The 22785-nt window shown below is 43.8% G+C and overlaps 1 protein-coding gene across 6 annotated transcripts in view; it reads right to left on the bottom strand.

The window, feature by feature from the left end:
- Positions 1–22785, bottom strand: part of CYFIP2 (cytoplasmic FMR1 interacting protein 2) — a 134282-nt gene that overhangs the window by 66790 nt on the left and 44707 nt on the right. For 5 of the 6 annotated variants that reach the window (XM_053566072.1, XM_053566073.1, XM_053566074.1 and 2 more), the window contains exons 12-21: positions 21911–22030; positions 21279–21404; positions 14677–14843; positions 13778–13925; positions 10553–10706; positions 9408–9564; positions 8620–8716; positions 7187–7263; positions 4375–4483; positions 2191–2310 (exon numbers count right to left, since the gene is read on the bottom strand). In XM_053566072.1, the coding sequence (XP_053422047.1) occupies positions 2191–2310; positions 4375–4483; positions 7187–7263; positions 8620–8716; positions 9408–9564; positions 10553–10706; positions 13778–13925; positions 14677–14843; positions 21279–21404; positions 21911–22030 (1275 nt within the window). Of the gene's footprint in view, positions 1–2190; positions 2311–4374; positions 4484–7186; positions 7264–8619; positions 8717–9407; positions 9565–10552; positions 10707–11588; positions 11664–13777; positions 13926–14676; positions 14844–21278; positions 21405–21910; positions 22031–22785 lie in introns of all 6 variants that reach the window. The other variant, XM_053566076.1, reaches the window with a different exon arrangement.

Below are 22785 nucleotides of genomic sequence, written 5' to 3'. Positions count from 1 at the left end.
CTAAGTGTTTGGGAGGCACACAGAATCATGCAAAGCTCTTTCCAAGCAGTATCTCACTTTCTCCTTGTAACAAACAACCCTAGGAGGTAGATTCTGATATTTCCTCCATTTCAGAAATGACCAAACAGGCTTGGACATCAGTCACTTGCACAAGATCCCCAGGCTAATAAGTGGAGGGTCAGGGCCAGGACACCCCTGTCTGACTCTGAAGTTCCAATTCTTAGTCACTTTATTTTTTACCACGTTGTTCACTTAAAACAAAACTTTTTATGTTGAAATGATCTTAGACTTACAGAAAAGTTGTAAAAAAGATGCCATGCATTCACCTTTACCCATCTTCACTGTTTACCCAGTGCTAACACCTGGCAGAACCACAGACTAATTATCAGATGAGATGGGGCATGTTCAGGGTGGTATCGCCGTAACACAGAATAATTATCAAAAGTTGGAAGTTAACTCTGGTACAAGACTATAAGCTGAATGACCGGCTTTATTCAGATTTCACCAGTTTTTCCACTAAGGTCCTTTTTCTGTCACTGGGTTCAATTTCAGGATTCCACATTGCATTTAGCTGTCATATTTCCTTACTCTTCTCTAAGCTGTAAGTTTTCAGTCCTTCCCCGTCTCTCATGACTTGATGACTTGGGCCCTTTTGAAAAGCATTGTTCATATGTGTCTCTGTGTGTGTGTGTGTGTATATATATATATATTTTTTTTTTTTTTCTTAGAATGGCACTCAATTTGGGTTCATCTGATATTTTCTCCTAATTATACTGAGATTACACATTTTGGCAAGAATATGAAATGGCAATAGAAACCTGTCTTACCAGTGATAGTAACCCTGATGCTTGGTTAAGATGCTATCAGTTTTCTCCATTGTAGAGTTACTACCATACTATAAACATCTCAGGGGAGAGATGATTAAGAATATAAAAATATCCTGTTTCTTCTCAAAGTTTTCTTTTTAACGTTTTTTTTACTGTGGTAAGATCTACATCAAATTTACCATTTTAATCATTTTTAAGTGCATTGGGGCATTAAGTATATTCACATAGCTGTACAACTATCACCACCACCCATCTCTAGAACGGAAACTCTATCCATTAAACACTAACTTCTCTTTCCCTAGCGACCACCGTGAATTCATTATGCTTCCATGACTTTGCCTGCTGTAGAAACCTCATTCAATATTCTTCGCAAAGTTCTGCCCACTAATTTTAACATCCATTTTAACATCCCATTGCATACTGGTTTCGGCACCAGTCACGTGCATTGAACATGGCGGGTTTGAGCTCGACCCTGGCCAGCTAACCAACAATGACAACTACAACGAGAAAATAGCTGGACATTTGTGGTGGGTGCCTCTAGTCCCAGCTACTTGGGAGGCTGAGGCAAGAGAATTGCTTAAGTCCAAGAGTTTGAGGGTGCTGCGAGCTGTGACCATGACACTCTACCCACAGCGACACACTGAGACTCTGTCTCAAAAAAAAAAAAAAAAATCCATTGACAGATCTTTCCTGCAACAATTATTATTATGTTCTATTGGTGATTTTCTATTTTCCATTCCTTCTACTCATCTGCTTTTGAAAGCATTGAACTCTTGCTTTGAATCAAAGACAAATCAATCAAGTTTATTCAAATTCTTGGAGAGAAAGAATTAGCGAGGAGTATTTTCTTTAAATTGCTATTTTCTAGGAGAAAGGAGCAGACCTATTCCATACTTTACATCAGGACTAGCTACGTAATTTGCAGGGTACGGTGCATAATGAAAATGCAGGGTCTCTGTGTTAAAAATTATTGAGAATTTTAAACTGGTGACAGCAGAGTATTCAACCAGCGGCAGAGCCTTTCTGGGTCCTGTGCTACGGCATGCCCATGAAGGCCACCCTATTGAGCAACCTTACCTAGCTTGTTAGGACCACTCACCTACTTGCTGGTTCTTAAGGGTCCTAAGGACAAGCAGCTGTGTCTGACCACTGGCCATCTCTAGAGGTCCCCTCCACTACCACCTCCAGGCAATTAGGAGGGTTACCTTATTCTCATTCTAAGTCTTTTTATCCCTGCTTCATTCGGATGGGAAAGAGATGCACTGCTTCTCTTTAACTGACCCATCACTAGGCTAACAGTAATCTCCAGCTAGGCTTCTATTCTAACCTATGGAATCCAAGAGTAGAAATCCCACCAGCTCACCACAATGGAGGTCAGGTCCTCACTCTCGAAGCGGCTGATGGCCTGGTCCAAGGATTTATACATGGCAGCAGAAATGCGCTGGGTGATGAGTCTGTTCAAGTCAATTGATCTACCCAATAACTAGAGGGAAGAGAGAGAGAAAAAATTACTTAAGATTCACTCAGATACCTGACAACTAAATGCAATGCAATGATGGGAGACTGGATTAAAATTAAAAGGGAGGATTACTAGGAGATTATGGAGATTGTATTTTAAAAGGAGTATTAAGTTTTCTGAATATGGGGCGGCGCCTGTGGCTCAGTCGGTAAGGCGCCGGCCCCATATGCCGAGGGTGGTGGGTTTGAACCCGGCCCCGGCCAAACTGCAACCAAAAAATAGCTGGGCGTTGTGGCGGGCGCCTGTAGTCCCAGCTACTCGGGAGGCTGAGGCAAGAGAATCGCTTAAGCCCAGGAGTTGGAGGTTGCTGTGAGCTGTGTGAGGCCACGGCACTCTACCGAGGGCCGTAAAGTGAGACTCTGTCTCTACAAAAAAAAAAAAAAAAAAAAAAGTTTTCTGAATATGATTGTTCTATTTTAATTTTATAAGAGAATGCTGCTGTACTCAGGAGATATACGCCAAGACATTTAGGGGCAGAATCTTATGATATCTGCAACTTACTTTCAATGGTAAAGAAAAAAAGCATGCATACGAATACACTCACTGTATACATCGTTAGACGAAATATATACTTGAGAAGGAGAAAGTGAACTAAATGTGGTGAAATATTAATAACCACAAGTCTAGCTATAGGTAGATGAGTGTTCATTGTGTTGTTCTTCCAACTTCCCTGCAGACTTTAAATACATCAAGTGTAGGAAAAATGTGATTCATTCGGGCTGTGGGAAAAGGCTCAGGGTAGTCGCTGGCTCCCTGTAAATGCTTGGGCTGACATCCTAAATTTAACCCTGAGGTTCTTCCTACATCTTTCCTGTGCTCAATTCAGTAATTCAGCCACCAGGGAACAGCAGCCACCTCAGCTAGGGCCCACTTTGTGCCTTTATGGGGGGAGATTTTAAAGCAAGAGGAAGAAGGAGTGATTACAGGATGCAAAATATAGCTTCAGACACTTTCCCCTGGGGTACTTGTGGGCATTACTGCAGATACTATGTAGAGAACAGTGAATATTCACTGAGTACCTGCTGTGTCCACAGCACTTTGCTAGGTGCCCAGTGATTATTTAACTACTTCATTTTTTCTGCTTCCCTTTTGGGATAAATTTTCTACCAAATGACTAGGGCTCCTGATAGCCATCTCATGCACACATAAAGCTCTCTGTATTTTAATGTCCTGTGGCTAATTCTGGCTGCCTCGTAACTGATAGCAGTAATCTTCTGAGAGTCTGAGGAAAAGCTCTCATTGAGCCACTGCTGCTGGCTGAAGTGAGTTTTTGTTTTCCCTCTTAGCAATATTCCATTTTTCTTAGATTCCTCGTAGCAATGGGAATGTTGAGGTTCCTGGATGAGTTATTTCCTTTTCTCGTAAGGCATTGCCTCAGCCGCAGCCCTGACCCTTCACAAAGACCAGGACCATGTAACAGACACACAGACATCCCAGCAGACAGGCCATTCTGTCTGGCCAACAGCAGGGCTCCAAAAGGAGGGCTTCAAGTCTTCTGGGACAGCTCTTACTCGGTCTGACTCACATTAACATTTTTAATTGGGGATATCTTTCTCAGCTCCCAGGAACATTTCCTCTCCATCTGGGGTCAAATGCTAACAGAAACCAACTCCACACACACAAAACAATTTCTACCCTGGGTTTTTCACCTGACGTACTCATTTCGAAGGTGCCATGGTCCTCCTTTACTTTGACCAGCACTTAAGCCATGTTCGGAGACCCATCTCTGAGTGCAGTTTCAACTGAAAGAAAGGGCTACAGCCTATGATGGGAAGACGAAAGCTTTGGTGGCACCTACTTGATAGTGGTCAGCGGCAGATGGGTGGAAAAGCCTAGAACGTGAACCAAAGGAAGCCCAATGCCTCTGTGATTTGAGAGATTCTGAAGCTGTGTGACACTGGTGCTCAGAAATCCACACTGGGCAACATGCAGGGCAGACAGCACCTGGTCCTGGTTTCTGGCCTCTACATTAACTTTCATGCTCTGTCCTGCCTGCTCCACCCCCATGGTGGCTTTCTGTCACCATACCTGGACATGCCTCTGTTTCAGCAGCGTTTCATAACGGTTGGATGGTGGGTATGGAATGATGACTCCATAATTCTTACATTCAGCTCTAAAACGTTTATCCAATAGGACACTGGAAGACAGAAAAGTTAAATAAGGCCAGTAAACAGGACAGTGGATGGCTCTCAACTGCCCAGCTGCATCTACTTCAGACCATAGGATCTACTCATGGGGTCTTACAGATCTTTGTGTGTGTGTGAGAGATGGAGTCTGGCTCTGTCTCCCAAGCTGAGGTGCACTAGCACAATCATAGCTCACTGCAGCCTCAAAGTCCTGGACTTCAGCGATCCTCCCATGCCAGCCTCCCAAGTAGCTGGGATTACTGGCATCGGCCACCATGCCCAGCCAATTTTTCTTATTTTTGTAGAGACAAGGTCTGGCTATGTTGCTCAGGTTGGTCTTAAACTCTTGGCCTCAAGTGATCTCGCTGTGGCCTCCCAAAGTGCTGAGATTACAGACATAAACTACCATACCTGGCCTATATATCTTACATATAATTTTTCTGCTTTGGAGCAAGGATCTTCAAATTTCTTCTCAGGTACAGAAGCTCAACATGCCCAACAGTTTCTAGGTAAAGGTGGGCAACACAGAAGCTGAGCAAGCCGCTTCCCTCTTTTATTCATTTACCACCAAATCAATGAGTGCATGCTTGGTACATCCCACGGAACATTCTAGTACTGGGACACAAAGTTCCTGTCCTCATGGGGCTCACATTTTAGGGACTAGAGACTGATGATACAAAAGAAAAGCAAAGGAATGAAATAATTGCAGACAACTATAAACATCTGCATGGTGTTTGCTATTTCCCAGGCATGCCACATACACACCCCAAATCATTTTAATCTCACAACAATCCTCTGAGTCAGGTGTACTTGTGTTATCTACTACTGGCTCACTGTTGGAACCACATCCCACTTAGTCCACAGACACCCATTCAGCAACCACTCGGAAAAAGGCTGTGTTCTCTGTGCTTTCCCTGAAATCCTCAGCCCACGCTTTCTAAACTTCCCATCATCTGAGAGTCGTTCTCCTTATTCAGTGCACATCTGGTGGTAACAGATGTGTGTGTGCTGCTCACAAACACCTATGTGAAGTACATCAGTGCTACTCTAGCTGTTCAAAGCAAAATTAAGCAAAGCCTTTTCATAGAAAAATAATTAAGGTAGAGAAATATCCTTGAAATTATTGGATGTACATTTGGATTACTAGTAAAAATGAAAGTACCTACATATAAAAATTGAGTCTTTTTTTTTTTCTTGACAAAGACTGTTGGAAGTTCTCAGAACCCTGAACTCACGGAGTCTAAATCGGCATATACTGACACTACCAATGAGCCACTGAAGCTTGACAGTCTCTGACCCAGACTCCGTCACTGGCATCCTAGCTGGTTTCCACATACTTATTCTGGCTTACCATGAATCCAGTCTTCACACTAATATATATATATATATATATATATATATTTTTTTTTTTTTAAATGAACTTTCTTTCTTTTTTTTGAGACAGAGTCTCACTTTGTTGCTCCTGGTAGAGTGTTGTGGCGTCATAGTTCACAGCAACCTCAAACTCTTGGGTTCAAGTGATCCTCTTGTCTCAGCCTCCCGAGTAGCTGGGACTACAGGCACCCACCATAATGCCTGGCTATTTTTTAGAGATGGGATCACACTCTTGCTCAGGCTGGTCTTGAACTCCGGAGCTCAGGCGATCTACCATCCTTGGCCTCCCAGAGTGCTAGGATTATAGGCATAAGCCACTGCGCTTGGCCTTAAAAGTGAACTTTCAAAAAATAAAAATTGACTGGCCAGGCATAGTGGCTCATGCCTGTAATTGTAGCACTCTGGAAGCCGTGGCTGGTGGATTGCTTCAACTCAGGAGTTCAAGACCAGCTTGAGCAAGAGTGAGACCCTTTTCTAAAAATAGAAAAGCTAACTGGACATTGTGGTGGGCACCTGTGGTCCCAGCTACTCAGGAAGCTGAGACAAGAGGATCGCTTGAGCTCCAAGAGTTTGAGGTTGCTGTGAACTATGATGATGCCACGACACTCTATCCAGGGCAACAGAGTAAGACTCTGCCTCAAAAATAAACAAATACAAATAGAAACTGAATTGGGTCACCACTGTACTTTTGAAAGCATTCTATGCCATTCCCTCTCAGACAAATGTCTACAGGGAGGCGTGATCTGGCTCTGCCATCCTCTCTTGCTTTATCAGCCAGGCTGCTCCTCGCGTGCTCGTGAGCGAGACATGTACCTGTATCAACTCACATGAATCCTCTCAACAGCCCCTGAGGTGGACAAGCTATCATTAGACTTGCACCACAGGGACTTTGCATAAACAGTGCCTTTGCATGCAATTTCCTGCCCTTCCTTAACCCAGGTTTACTAAACTCCTATCAGCTTCAGGTAAGAATTCAGATGCTGTCTTCTCCCGACAGCCTTTGTTGTTCCCAAACTCAACAAGCAGTTCAGGCTTAAGCATCATGTTTTCCCATATACTTTTCCTCCATAGAGAGCACATGACCTCCCTTGTCAGGGTGCACTTATCAGTTTTTAATCAAAGTCGATCTTCCCTGCTAGGATGTAGGCTAAGTGAAGTTAGCACTGGATCTGCCCAGTTTCCCCTTCACTACATCTAGCATCCTTGCCATTCCAGGCCTGTGGAATGGCCCCATTTTCCTCAGGTGCTAGGGAAGAAGAAAGGTTTCGCAATAGGAAATCCAGTCTTCCAGGTGGCAGTCTTAAGAAAAATTGTTGCTCACAGCATTGGGGCTCTCATACCTGCCGGCCATCGCTTTATAGTAAGCAAAGATCTGGTCTGCCAGCTTGTAGACAAACTGATCAAAACACAGGTTCACCTGGGGAAGAGAAAGTGGGACAGGTTAGTGGTGTCTGTCCTGCTTTATTACAGAAATCCAGGCAGCTAAAAGAGGGCAGTTGGGTAGGACAACTGCCCAAAGCCATGTTCTGGGGCAAGGTGTTTTGAAGAAAAAGAAGATTCTGTGGCCAAGTTAAGTTTGGTCTCTTGCTCTCGAGGTCCTCAGTCAACAGAGAAGGTAAAGTTCAAATAGCCTGTTGAGGAACGACCTCCCTACTGCCCCCTTCTTGGTGTCATGAGGTACCCTGCCCAAGAAAATGCGACAGACAGACCTTTCTGAGCAGACAGACCTTCCTGAGATCCTGCAATTGCTCATATTAGTTAGCCAACTGAAGCCTCCCCATCCATCTCTCTGTAACTTCCTTGTCTTGCCCTTTCATCTTACTTTACCTTGCTTTGCAAATTTGGTTATGAAGACGTTGATAGTTGTTAGACATTCCAAAGCCCCCTTTTTTTCAAACTTTGCTTAAAAATTTTGGTTTTTTAATGAATAGGCCTTGCCATTTCTATGGTAGAAGTGGCGATCAGGTGGAAAGATAATTTCACACCGGACAGAGAGAATCAAACCAAATCTTCTGATCTGGCAAGAGCAGAAACTGGCCAAGGGCGGGACTTCAAAGGGACAGAGCTGTGACAGGTCCTGGGTATGAGTGCAACACCAAAAGAGGCAGAATACATTTTCCACATTCATCTCTGATTCTTTCCATACCACACCCTTGGCTCCATTAACTATTCAGAAATCCTTTATATCTTTGAAGTTCCACATATTATACAGAATGCAAAAACAGTACTGAGTGTACTGCTTTCCTCATATCCAGAGAACTGAGGCCTCTGAGTTTCAAGGGTCCCCAGTGGACCCTCTTCCAGGCATTAGAATCTACAAAGTTAAGGTGTTTGCCCAGCCCCATTCCTGCCTTCCAGAACTAGCTGTCAGGAGCCTGTGGCCTCCCTCAGCTTCACCCCCCTGTAGATGGGTGGCCCTGCAGCTTGGGGGAGCCTTTTTTAGCAACAGCCAAACAGCCACTACTTCTGAAGTAGTGCAGAAGTATCAGGCAGAGCTTGCGTGTCTACACAGATGTACCCTTCGTGGTGCAGAAAAGAATTTGAGGATGGAAAAAGGAAGAGACCAGGCTATGAGCTGGGTGTCCCAATTTGCACTTCTGCTTGGGCCCTCAAATGTCACACAGGTCCCCTTTCTGAGGATCATGATGGTTATGAAGACCAGTCTCTATAAGAAGGCACCGATCCCCCACTTGGTGCTAATACCTAGCAATTTGAAAAAGTCCAGAATCTCAGGACAAGGTCACAGGGACAAAAGGAGAAGCACATCACTTGCCTCAGCCTCGATCTCATCATACAGGAACTGCTTTTTAAACTTGGTCAGAGCATAGTAGGCGCTATCGTTGTACAGATCCAGAGGGTAGAGGACGTACCTGGAGAGGGAAAAACAGCAGCCAGTAGCTTACTTGGGACCTTTCTTAACCCCTGACTGCTGAGGGGCTGAGGAACAAAACGTGCCTACAGGTGTGTTGAACATAAACATCTTATACTGAATGCCTAAAGGCGTCCTTAATACCAAATGAATGTGTTGTTTGAACCTAGAGGCACTACTTGCAGTCAAAAGGTTAAGGAAGGCAGAGTTTTACTTGCTTAGGAAATTAAATCCAGTGCAGAGTTAGGAAAGACAAACTTGGGCCCTATCTGATATTTCCAGGGCTTCCAACACTTGAGAAAGATTTATTTTATAGTGGGCCCCAAATCCATGATGACATAAACCAAGGACAGCAAAAATCTGTCTAGGACTAAAATAATTAACAATAAAATGGTGGCAATTAAGGATTTTAGCTTTCTGATCCCCAGAGATGATGGTTTCATGACACTGACAGAAGTGTAGGAAAGGATGTTGGGTGGTAGACTTGTGACTCTGTCTGCCTGGATGGATCAAAGGATCTTGTGTGGCTCAACCCCCAGCCTGGGCTGTCCCCCAGGATGCCCCCTGAGTGGGGCATGCTGCCTCATCTCTAGTCAGCTCAGTACTTCCGTCTGGAAAGCACAGAACTTGCTGGAAAACTATCTTCCACCTGCACCCTGGGAACCTCCTGCTGGCCAAATCCTGCCTCTTACTCCATCATAGAAGGTTCTTTGGTTTCCAGAATATGGTCCGTTAGGATCCAGGGCATGGACATCTCAATGGGGAACTGGATTCGGCGGCCCATGGTTAACTCCAGGAAGAACTCTCGGAACCAGAGCTGGGAGAGGTCGCAACACTGCTGCAGGGCCTCTGCAAGCACAAAGGAGTGTGTTTCAGGTTACACATAGAAAGCTCCCAAAGGTCTCAGTTCCTGTTGCTGGCGTTAATTTTTATTGTTGGTATTGTCACTGTGCTTGCTAGGTACATGGCAGGCACTTTCAGTGATCAGCAGACCTTGTTCTTTTGTACCTGAAGGCAGGCTTAATGTCTATCTGGAAAACAGCATTTGGTAAGCTTCAGAGACAGCAGTCGTGTGGGGGTAGGGGGAAGATGTTTCAGAGCTTTAGATCCCCCAATTACTTTCATTATCACTCCACTGAAAACTGGAAATCTAGTGTAAAAAGTGTGCTCGCTATACACACACACTGTTGAGACAGCCCCCAAGTGCTGGCTTTGGGCTAGATGGTGGCTCCCCCACCCCTTCTGTGTGGGAATTCCCACATCCTGCACAGGATTAGGAGGTTGGGAGGCTACCAGCTAATGGGGAAGTTCACACTGTTAAGATCACCTTTTTATTACCAACAGACACTATTAAGACCCTCATGTCCCTGGCATGCTACTCTTCCTCTGCCTTATTCTGTGCAACTTGGATGCACATCCTTCTAAAAGGAGAGGAAGAATGAGGGGCACGGGACCACGACACTGGACCAAGACATAGCCTGAGAGTCTCCTCGTTTACAGCAACAAGTATTGACCAGCTGCTGGCTGCTGCTGAGGAGCACAGGGTTGATCTAGTGCCCAGTTGTGTCCGTTATGTGTGAATTCCTGTTTGTAATCCCCTTCTGTAAGTATCTCCCAGACAAATTTAGCTAAGTCAGAATGGCTGGACTGACTTAGCTAAAAGGCCTTCTTAGCTCCTAAGGTCTATAGGAAAGTGTGTATGTTCCCTTTGATGGCAAATCTGTGCCCCTTTGGGTCAACAATCATGTCTCTTTGCAACTTCTAGCCTGGTGGATGTAGCCACTCTGGGAGCTGGGGTCCTTATCCTCTTGTCCTGTGCCTGGGCACTGTGGCTCACCACTGATGTTGAGCAGGTGTGTGAAGAAGAAGGACTGTTTGTGGAAGTCCTCTATGGCCAGCACGATGGGGCCGTCCAGGCTGCTTCTCAGGGTCTTCTTGGAGCCGCTTTTGTCTGCGATGAGTGACTCGAGCATGGTCCGTACCATGTACAGCTTGAAAAAGGAAGAAAGATGAAAAGGTCAGAAGAGGGCCCTCCATCGCAGGGGGTAAGGTTGCTTTGCGCTGTATTTATGTTTTTCTTTTTTTCTGCAGATGTCTCCTCTTACAAAGCATGGTCTTAAGGAAGTGCCAGTTTAGGCCTGGAACAATGAAAACCTTCAAGAGGAAGACTGGCCAGCCCAGGCAAGAATTTCTGTCCAGGGCCCTGCAACATCCCTGGGCAGGTTACTCAAGGCCCAGTAAGAGGCTCTTGACTGCTCTGCTCAGCCAAGGGTGTGGACATCAGAGGAGACGGCCACAGGTGCCATGGGTGGAGTGCTGAACTGGGAGTCAAAAGATCAGGGTTCAACACCAGGCACTGCCACTGACTTGCTGTGTAACCTGAGGCAACAAAGTCCCCACTCTGGGCCTCAGTTGTCTTATCTAATGCAAAGGGGATTGGACCAGATACTTTCTCACACCAGTCCCTTTCAGCTCTAACACTCCGAGGAACTGTGAAATGGGGTAAGATCAGAATGAATCCCCCTCCCACACCTTAAGTTTCATGCCCTCAGCGTTTTGACTCCATTACTGAGCAATGGCGCCCCCTGGTGGCATCAGCTGTGTGGCACAGCCTGCCGAAATCCTTGATGCAAAGCAGGTGAATATTGGTACTTACACAGGAGGCTACTAGGCAATTAACTCCTGCTTACAGAGTGCCTTAAGTGCAAAGGATGCAAGTGCGGTGGGCTTGTTCTCTTTGCTAATCTAGATCTTTCCACATCATTTGTCTGTGAATCTTAGGGCTGGAAGGGGCCTTGAGGAGCCAGGCTAGTCCATTCCTGCTGCCTCCTCGAGAAGGGTACCCAAACCAACCCCGCCAGGCGGTGTTATACCAGGGATCGGCAGCCTCTTCGGCCCTGTGTGCCACCAGTGGGGTGAAACAAAGCCCTCGGGGACCACTGGCAGGCCTAAGACATAGATAGGAGAGAAGGAAGAGGGATGGGAGGGCAGGAGAGACAGGGAAGAGGGAGAGAGAGAAAAAGAAAGAGAAAGAGAGAGAGAAAAGCAAGAGGTATTGTATACGATGGGAAAGCCGCGGCGACTGCTAGAGGCCACTGAGATGCTCCAACCTCCCAGCAACCGCGTTCATCTCTGCTGCCTCTGCCTCTGCTCTGGCATTGACCCCACCATGTACCTGGCACCGCTTTGAGCAGTGCAGCCACAGAAGCACGTGACACACCGTCCCTGCCACAGGGCTTCCCTTCATGGTAAAGGGTCCACCTGGCTGTTAGCTCATCAGCCAGCCCACTGTCTGCAGCCCTGCCAGTGGGCACATCTCAACGTCCCTGAGAGTCGAGACACACTCTTCTCGTGACCGCCTTCCATGTCCTCAAAGAAAGGATTCACAGAGTCTAATCTACTGTGGTTATAGAAAACTCTTAACTATTTGAAAACCTCATAAGAGGGTGAATTCTGTCCCCACCTACTTTTCCCACCTACTTTTATTTAACAGAGCATTTAATTCACCAGAACAGTTGATATATACTAGCTGTGGGAGACACCCATGTCCACTGCGTTTTGAAGGCTGTGACAGAGCCCTGGGTGGGAGTCAGGAGACCTGGGTTCTTGTCCCACCTCCACCTGGGACTCATCTTGTGACTTAGACAAGTCACTTCCCTTCTCTGGACCTCAGTTTCCCCATCTTAACGTAGAGGGGGGGACTCAGTTATTTTTTTCTAAGTGTTCTTCTAGCTTCGGCTGTCTAGGAATCTATTAAATATGTCTATCCCACCTGGAGTGACTTGGTGGTGTCTGGGGGGATCACCGTTGGTAACCCTCCCCTCTCACATTAGCTATGCAAATACACCTTCCTCCCCTCTTTCTCTCTCTGCCTGCTAATGCCCCTCTTTCATCCTCCTCTCCAGTTTTTCTTGTGCCTAATCTCTTCCTCACTCATGTCTTAGGACTTGCAGAAACACCTGTAAGCCTGATCAGCACCCCCCAGGACATTCTGGGCTGGAGAGGTCTCTGACCCTGGACATTCCACAGATCTGTCTGTAGATGCTTCCATGAGATGCTCGATAACCCGTGGGTGAGAGTCATGTAATCAGGCGGAGGGCTGTGAAGCCAGGGGAAGTGATGACGAACTTGCTGGACCCCACCTCACCCCTGCCCCAGCCCCCAGCCCCTGCCCTGACACAGACACACACACAGTGAGGAGGGTCAGTGGGTGGGCCTCAGAGGACCCAGGGCAGAGAGGACCATAAAGGTCATAACATGAAGTAAGAGTTCTCAGCCTGGGCCTTCTGGGGTTAGCAAGACCCTCTTTTTCAATACTTTAGCAAGGCTACCAGAAACTGTTCATCCTTAGGTAGGTAGCAAGGAGTCAGCTAAGATGCCCAGATGATTCACTTTTTTCTCTATAATTTTATGATGGATTTAGATTAGGCACAGGGACCCTCTTTATTGTATGGACGCTCCACCTGGCAACCGAATATTTCTAATGACTAGACTTTCATTAAGGGGTCAAGGGCTTACTTATGCTTTGGGGAGGACATGAGGATTAACAAGTGTTTTGTCATATGATCTCATACAAAATTTTCATTTTACAGAGAAGATAATCAGAGCTCAGAGAGGTTAAGGTGCTTGCCCAAGATTACACAGCAAGTCAGAGGCAGAACTTATGAATTTTCAAGATAGGATGTCACTGCAGGAAAAGGGGCCAGGGCTTACTAAAGAGGGACAGATTCCACTTTAAACTCCTCCTGCACTTTGGAATCTTGATAGAGCTAGATGACAGCCAGGATAGGTGGATATAGTATTATCCCTATTGGCCAGATTAGACAATTGAGGCACAGAGAGATTATGTAATGTGGCCCAGGTCACACAGGTATCTGGGACTAGAATCCAGGTCTCCTGAATCTTAAGCGAGTGGTCCTCTACCTTTATCAAAACAAGACCGCAGAATAAGACCAGAGCAGCTGCTCAACCCTGCCCCTCCTGACTGAGGGGCCCCATCATCCTGCCATGGCCCAGCTGGCCTCTGAGTCAATAAAGCTGGCCTCTGCCTGGAGCTGCTTACCTGTGTGCTGGATGGCCCCACAGCACGCCGGGGCACCTTGATGTCAAAGCCACCTTTGGGGTCCTTCTCCCCTCGCAAGCATGGGTCATTGGGGGGCTCTCGCCCTCCCTCCCAGTCACAGATGGTCTTCCGAATTGCCTGCAGCACACTGAGGAAGGAAGAATGGAGACTCAGACCAGTGTCACCATGGGAAGGATACACTGCAAGCCTGTGTCTCTTGGGCCCCCAGTGTTCCAGGACCACCTGCATTAGAATTCTGAAGGGATGCTGTGAAGCATGCTCATTCCTGCACCCCTACTCCCCAAGATGCTGGTTTAACAGATTTAAGGTACAGTCCAGAAACCTGGATTTTAACAAGTTTCCCACAGGATTCTGATGCCTGCCGGATGTCTGCAAACTCATCCCTGAGCCCATGAAGTGAGAAAGAACTAGGGTGAGGCAGGATGATTATTTTTCCTTTTTTTGTTATAGGGGAGTCTCATCAAATCTCCGCATATTTGAAGTTTTAATCAAAGCTTATATGTTCTGCATACCAACCCCATGCTGCCACGTGCTTGGGTCTACACGTGGATTACCTCATTTCATCATCCCAACGGGCTGTGAAGTAGGCACCACTATCAATCCCCATTTTACAAATGAGGAAGACTGAGGTTTGGAGAAGGCCAGTAACTTGAATAAGTTCTAGACAGGATGTGCACAGGGGTTTCAAACCCAGACAGGAAGGCTTCATTCATCCCAAATGTCCACTCCCCTAAAGAGACCCCCTGGAACTCGCTGGAAGGATCTGCATGTGTTCAGAGGCTAACCTGGAAGCTGACCAAGCAGGAACCTCCCTCCAGCATGGACTTAGCACTAGTTATTTTTGATATGTCCCTGAAGGGGACCATCTGCACACCCACCTGATGAGGACGTTCTTCTTCTTCCGCACTGCCTGCCGGAGGGGCTCACGCAGCGTCACCTGGGCAAAGTCCTGCAGGGCTGCGTAGATGGTGTTCCTGATGGCCTGGTTGAAGACGCTCTCCATCCTGCCCATGAGCACCTGCAGGCCTTTGATCATGGCGATCACCTGGCCAGGGACATAACCAGGGTCAGGCTTACCATGCCTCAGCACCCCAGCCTGCCCACTACCTGCCACCACCTCACGGTGGGAGTCGGGGGGGTTGGAGACATCGAGAAGCATGAGGCCGGTGCCACTCAAAGTGCCAGCTCATGACTAGGTAAGCAACATGCGCCAGCACCCATACAAATCACCTCTCTGCTTCCTTTATCCAGAAAGTCTTGTTACAACAAAGACGTCAGCTCAACTGAACGATGCACTTTATGATGCAGCTGATTTTCATCCTGGCATGAGCTCCGATTTTGTTGTTGACTATTGAAAATGGCAGCTGGTCCATGGACCACATTCTAAGCAGCACTCTGGCCTTCAGGGGCCTCTTCACATAGCATGTACCCACGCACAATGTCAAATAGAACTTTTTTTTTTTTTTAACTATAAAACTTCTTAAAGAATTTTTTTAGAATCTTTGTTTTTGAAATCATTTGGCCAGATGCTGGGTAAGTTTATAAAATTGCAACTTCTGTCTAAGTCTTGGGGGAAAAGCCCCTGTTCTTCTATTTGCCTCTTCCCTAACCTTTAATTTATGTCTCTGTTTGGAGAGGTGGCGAGACAGGTGTGTGTGATGAGAGTGGCGTGGCTCGACCTTGGCTGTCTGTGGGAACTGTCTGCCTGTGGCTATGAAGCTTTCTTCTGGGTTCCCATATTCCCCTTGTAGTCAGCACCCCTGCCCATTCTGAGGCATGTATCTAATGCAGCTGCTTTGCGAATTACCCACTGGTAAATTTAATGGGACGGGGGGTGGGGGGGTGGGGAGATAGCCTGATGTGATCTTGGGTGGAAGCCATATTCTCTACCTCAGCTTTACCAGAAACAAATCTGATTCTTTGATCACATCAAAGTGAAGCGTTAATTTCTCAGTTAATTCAGAATTCAGAAGAGAAAGCATGTGCAACATAGTCTGCACTTAGCACACTCCACGTTCAACCTTCCACACCAGACTTGAAGCACACAGAGAACCTGTGTATGTCCCACTGCTCATGGTAAGCAGACAGAGTTTTTGTACAAAAGAACAAAAAATTAACAAACGAGCTTAAACCCTAAGGCTCTTTTTTTTCCCCTCTGAAACTTGAAGAAAAAGAATATTAAAGGTAAGTAAAGATGATATAAGAATAGTACAGGTAGCAAGGACTTTTATTGGGACCAGTAATGGGAGAGGCATTAAAGGATTGTTAGATCATAACAGAGGCTACAGATGTAACTAGAAAACACGGGGAAAAGGAAGGAATAGATGATGAAGATGTTTCTTACACAGAACACAAAAATCACAAACTATGAAAGAATCGATATATTGGACTTAAAGTTGGCTGCCCTTCAAAAGATACCTTAAAGAACACAAAAAGTCAAAGTCACAGATCAGAAAAAAACATTTGCGACATATATGACTGAAGACTTGTATCTAAAACATGGAAAGAATTCTCACAATTCAATAATAGGAAGACAGAAATCCAGTTTCTAAAAATGAGCAAAAGATTTCAACATTTCACAGAGGAAGATACTTGAATGGCCAATAAATACATGAAAAGATGCTCAGTATTTATACCTCAACAGAGCAGATTACAAAATGCTATAATATCTTTATGAAGGTAATCACATTTATGACATAAGAGCTGGGTGTTGTAAAAAAAGGAATAAGACATAACTTGGACATTAAAAATATGATGGCCTAGCTTTCTTCACTACGAGAATAGTGAAAGAAAAAAAAAACTATGATGGCCCCAATTTAGAAATCCCAATGCAATTGAAGGTTGAATTTAAGGGAATATCCCATAAAGCAGATCAAAAATACGTGAGGTGCAATAAGAGAAACAAGATCAAAAAATTAGAGACTAAATCCTAGGAGCTCAATATCTGACAAACAGAAAACTCAGAAGAAAAAAAAAAACAACACACAAAGAGGAAGAAATTGCTAAAATTAAAATACAAGGAAATTTCATGTCCTAAAGTATCCACTTTCACACTAAAGTGAACTATTCAGTATCTAAAACAATGAATATAGTAAAAGATCCTCATTAAGGTATCTCACATTGAAATTTCAGAAAAACAGGGACAAAGGCAGTATGGTGGCTCATGCCTGTAATCCTAGCACTCTGGGAGGCCAAGGTGAGTGGATTGCTTGAGCTCAGGAGTTCGAGACCAGCTTGAGCAAGATGAGACCCTGTGTCTAAAAATAGCCAGGCATTGTGGCAGGCTCCCAGCTACTTGGGAGGCTGAGGCAAGAGAATCATTTGAGCCCATGAGTTTGAGGTTGCTGTGAGCTGTGACACCACAGCACTCTACCCAGGGTAAGATTCTGTCACAAAACAAAACAAACACACACACCCATAAAATTCTAGAGATTAAAAAAAAGAACAAAGTTGGAAGACACACATTTCCTAATTTTAAAACTTACTACAAAGCTGCAGTAAGTAAAACTGAATGATACTGGCATAAGGATATAAGTATAAATCAATGGAAGAGAGTTAAAAGTCCAGAAATAACCCTTCACATTTATGATCAATTGTGTTTTCACAAGGATACCAAGACAATTCAAAGGAGAAAGACTATTCTTTTCTAACAAATGGTACTGGGACAAGTGGATATGCATGCGTAAAAAAATGAAGTTGGAGTTCTACCTCACACGGTAAACAAAAATTAACTCAAAATGAATAGAACACCTAAATATAAAGAGCTAAAATTATAAAACTCTTACAAGAAAACATTAGTAAATCTTTGTGACTTTGGATTAGACAATGGTTAGATATGACAAGAAAAACATGAGTGACAAAAGAAATAAATTAGACTTCATCAAAATTAAAAACTTTTGGGCTTCAAAGGATACCATCTAGAAAGTGAAAAAACAACCCCTGGAATGAATTAAGCTTTTACAAATAATATATCTGATAAGGGACTTGTACGTAGAATATATAAAAACTCTTACAAGTTATCAATAAAATGACAACCCAAGTAAAAAAGGGCAAAGGATTGGAATAGACATTTCTTCAAAGGCAGCTAGCCAATAAGCATGGATAAAAGCTCCATGCTCACTAGTTAAAAGCTCAATATTATTAGTTATTAGTTCAAATCACAATGAGACACCACTTCACACCAACTAGGATGGCTAAAATGAACAAGACAGTAACAAGTCATGACAATGATGTGAAAAATCGCAGCCCTACAATTGTTGTTAGGACTATAAAATGGTGCAGCAACTTTGAAAAACAATCTGGCTGCTCCTCAAAATTTTAAACATACAATCACATATGGCCCACCAATTCTGCTCCATGAGAAATGAAAACATATTTCCCCATGAAAACTTGTGCATGAATTTTCATATGAGAGTATTCATAAGACAAAAAGTTGAAACAAGCCAAATGTTCGGTTGATGAATATAAAAATAATTGTGGTATGTATATACTCACACAATGGAATATTATTCAACTACAAATTAATGGAATATTGATAATATACTACAGCGTGAATGAACTTTGAAAACAGTGCACTAAATCAAAGACACTAGTCACAAAGGACTATGTGATTCCATTTATAGAAAGTCTCCAGGGAAATCTATAGACAGAATATAGACCAGTGGTTGTTCAAGACGAGGGGAAGAGGAAGAATGGGAAGTGACTGCTAGGGTATGGGTTTCATTTGTCACTTTTGGTGACAAAAATGTTCTAAAATTGGCCTGTCACAGTAGCTCATGCCTACAGTCCTAGTACTTTGGGAGGCCAAGGTAGGAGGACTGCTTGAGGTGAGGAGTTTAAGGCCATCCTTGGGTAACACAGAAAGACCCCATGTCTACAAAAACAAATTAACCCGTAGTCCTAGCTATTTAGAAGGCTGATGCAGGGGGATCACTTGAGCCCAAGAGTTCATGCCACTGTACTCCAGACTGAGCAACAGTGAGACCTTGTCTTTAACATTCCAAAACAAACAACAACAACAACAACAAAAACCAATTAGATGGTGCAAATAGTTGCACAACTCTGAATATACTAAAGATGATAGTACATACATTGAGAGGTAATTTAAAAGTGTGAATTTTATGGTTTGTAAATTATACATCAGTTAAGCTATTATTTTAAAAGTTCTGCAGTTGAAAATAATAAGGAATCAAGGATTAGAATAGAATTTAAATTTTCAACAGCAACACTAGAGGTTAGAAGACAATGGAATAACGTTCCAAAAATTTGGCAAAAAAATATTTATAATTTAGAATTCTGTATTCAGCCAACTACAAAGTGAGGCCAGAATATACAGAATTTAGATATTCATGCTAACGTTACCCCCCCCCCCAAAATAATCCCTTTCTTAGAAAGCTATTAGAGGATATTTGCCACCATTACGAAGAAAAAGGCACAGCCTCAGTACAATGATAAGAATCTCAGATCAGTGGTCTGGCTGGTCTACAGAAAAATTAGTACAGATGAAATAAAATAAGGAAAGAGAAAGAATTGCTCTAAACACACAAGCCATGAAATGACAATTGTGATGGGTTATTTTATAAGGAGTTCTATATTTTGTTGGTATGTTTGAAGTTGCCTTTTTGATAGGTTCATAGAAGAAAACAAAGAATAAGGCTTTATTAATTCTGGAAAAACAAAAGTTGTACAAGCAAATAAATGTATTCACATCAGACCATGTGACTTGGTGATGAACAATGGTTACTTTTCATAATAATAAAAGGTAACTATCAATTCCATTAAAAAGTGTAACTTTACCATTATGGGAAATGGGGGGATGGAAGCTGGGTGTGTTAGGAGGTGGGAGGTGGAGATGAGAGGGCTAAATCCTTATCTAGGATTATAGTAGGAAGCCAACAGAAAATGCCATACATTGAAAAACCAGGAAATAATCTTAGAAGCCTGTTACTTCAAACTTTGGTGATAAATGCCAGAAGAAACAGCTTTACAACTTGCATGTTTCCTATGTGGGGATTCAAGGTGGAGTGGGGTGGTGCAGCTTCCTACTTTTGCTTTGTTTATTATTATAGGTCACATAGAACTATTTTTCCTTTTAAACATATTTTACTAATAAGATAAAAATGAAAAGACCTCTCAATAATAGCAAAGTAAGAATGAGAAGGAAACACAGTAAAATGTTCCTGGTGGTTGTTTCTGGGTGATGATATGTAGTATGAGGCAGTGGGAAGGTCAAGGCAGGAGTAAGGTTGGAGGAGCATTTTCTTTCTGCATCCTTCACTCACAACACAGTCTGAATGAGTTTTCCTTTCAGATAGAAATATTATTTTGTAATCAAACAATCAAAAAAGGATTCAAAAGGTTAAGCAGGAGGAGTCCTCCCTTCAGAAATTATTATTGTTAATGGTTTGGCATATATATAAATATTCATGCCCTTCACTTTGAAAAAATATATAAAAATTTAATATAAATGAAATCACTTTAGGCGGTGCCTGTGGCTCAGTGAGCAGGGCGCCGGCCCCATATGCCTAGGGTGGCGGGTTCAAACCCAGCCCCTGCCAAACTGCAACAAAAAAATAGCCGGGCGTTGTGGCGGGCGCCTGTAGTCCCAGCTACTTGGGAGGCTGAGGCAGGAGAATCGCCTAAGCCCAGGAGTTGGAGGTTGCTGTGAGCTGTGTGAGGCCACGGCACTCTACCGAGGGCAATAAAGTGAAACTCTGTCTCTACAAAAAAAAAAGAAATCACTTTACATGCTGGTCTTTAATCTTTTTTTTCAACTTAACAATATACTGAGTGTCCAACAATATACTATACTTTTTTTTTTAACTTAACAATATAGCTTCCACGTAGGTATATCTTTTTTATAGACTGTACGGTATTCAATGGTATAGCTGTATCTTAATTTACCTGGTCTCATGTTGAAGAACACTTAAGTTTTGGTATTAATAATGCTGTGATAAATATTCCTGTACAAATGTCTCTGCACAGCTGGCTATTTCCTTGGTTATACTTTCAGAAGAAGAACTTCTTGGCCAAAGAGTGTGCATGTTAAGTGTGGACACATACGATCACCCTGCCCTTGTAGAAAGCCTTAAAATGTAGACTGGACACCAAAGATATCTCAGAATGTCTATTTCCCACACTTCACCCTGCAATAGGCATCACCCATCTTTCAAATTTTGGCCATCCTGATTGGTAAACACTTTATCCTCTCTTACTTTTAATCTGTAGTTCTTGGACCGCTCATCAGTTTGGGGATTTCTATATCTACTTTAGCCATTTTTTTTCACTTTTGTTTCTTCAATTTTTCTAATGGAGTGGACATGACATTCTGTTTTGGACTTTTAAGGACAGAGTGAGTGCACACGAGGAGGGCTGATACCGGCATCTCGCTCAGAACCACTTCTGAAGCAGCAGTGTTAGAGAGGCAGGGAGGAGCTCCAGGAGGAGCTCCAGGGAGGAGCTGCAGGGAGTCAGCACCTACCTCCACGAAGGCAAACTTCTCCTCACTGGTGTAATTGTAGCGTGTGGCTCTCTCATACTCCTCCGCTGTGCCAGGGCAGTCCTTGTTGCAGAACTTGTCTGTAGGGTGAACCAGCTTCCAAGAGTACTGCAGACAGTGGGAACAATCCAAATGTCCATCGACTGATGAGTGAATATACAAAATGTGGCCTACCCATGCGATGGAATATTATCCAGCCATAAAAAGGTAACAAAGGAAGGACGACTGATCATGCTAAAACATGGATAAACCTTGAAAACATGTTGAGTTTGAAGAATCCAGATAGAAAATATACATATTATATGATCATATTACATTTATGTGAAACATCTAGAATAAGAAAACCTATAAAGAGATAAAGCAGACTGCTTAGGGCTAGAGGGATAATTCATGGTTTTTATTAGAGCAATGAAAATATTCTAAATTTGGCTGTGGTGACACAACTCTGTGAATATATGAAAAAGCAATAAACTCACACTTTAAGTGGATAAATGGTATGGTATATGAATTAGATCTCCACAAAGCTGTTTTAAAAAATAATGCCAGGGAGAGACAGAGGCAGACTGTAAGGGGGCAGAGGTCAGTGGGAGGGCCCCTGCTCACGGGACACCTACCACCTCCATGACGTGGGCACTCCACTTGGACAGAAGCTGCAGGCCCCGCAGGGCCAGGTCGAAGAGCTCCCGATACTCCTCATCTGATTTCTGGCTGTCCAGCCCCGAGCCCGTCACCACCTGTGGAACGTGGACTATCACACTCACTGTCTGTAAGAGCCTGGCACTGTAATACAGCATTACATCGATTCCCCCCAAAAATACTACAGAGAAGTTCTAGTATTATATCCCTGTGACAGACAAACTGGGGCTCAGACAAGTGCCTCGCTGAAGGCCACATGGCTCATAAATGGTTGAGGGTTGAAATTCAGGTTGTACGATGCCAGAGCCCCACTCATACTCCCCTCCTCCAGAGTACTGCAGAGCAGCACCTTGCTAACTTTTTGACTGTTACTTGCAGTAAGTGCGCACTGCATGGTGATGCAGGAACACATACTTACATAGAGAGGTTAAATATATGTATGCAACAATATTTTACCCTTACTGCATGAGATTCCTTGATTTCTTATTCTATTTCATGTAAAACTGCTGATCACAAATCACTAAATTGATTTCACAACTCATCCATTAAATACAGCTCAATGATTGAAAAGCACCACAATGCAATATGACATGTACACACGTCTGTATATGCACAGATATATGTGCATGGGTGTATATATGTACCTACACAGACATGCAGATACAGCCAGTCTTCATTATTGGGGGATTCTGTATTTTTTAATTCACCTGCTTGTTAAAATTTGTTTGTAACCCCCAAATCAACATTTACAACAAATTCTCAGTCATCTGTAGATGTGTGCACATTCCCAGATGAGATTAGACAAGGTGACTCTTTGCCATCTGGTTTCAGCCCTCATATTAAACAAATGTCC

Source organism: Nycticebus coucang, chromosome 17 (assembly GCF_027406575.1).
Source record: "Nycticebus coucang isolate mNycCou1 chromosome 17, mNycCou1.pri, whole genome shotgun sequence".
In the NCBI taxonomy this organism is placed as follows: Eukaryota; Metazoa; Chordata; class Mammalia; order Primates; family Lorisidae; genus Nycticebus; species Nycticebus coucang.
This window is presented reverse-complemented; position numbering and strand designations above follow the sequence as displayed.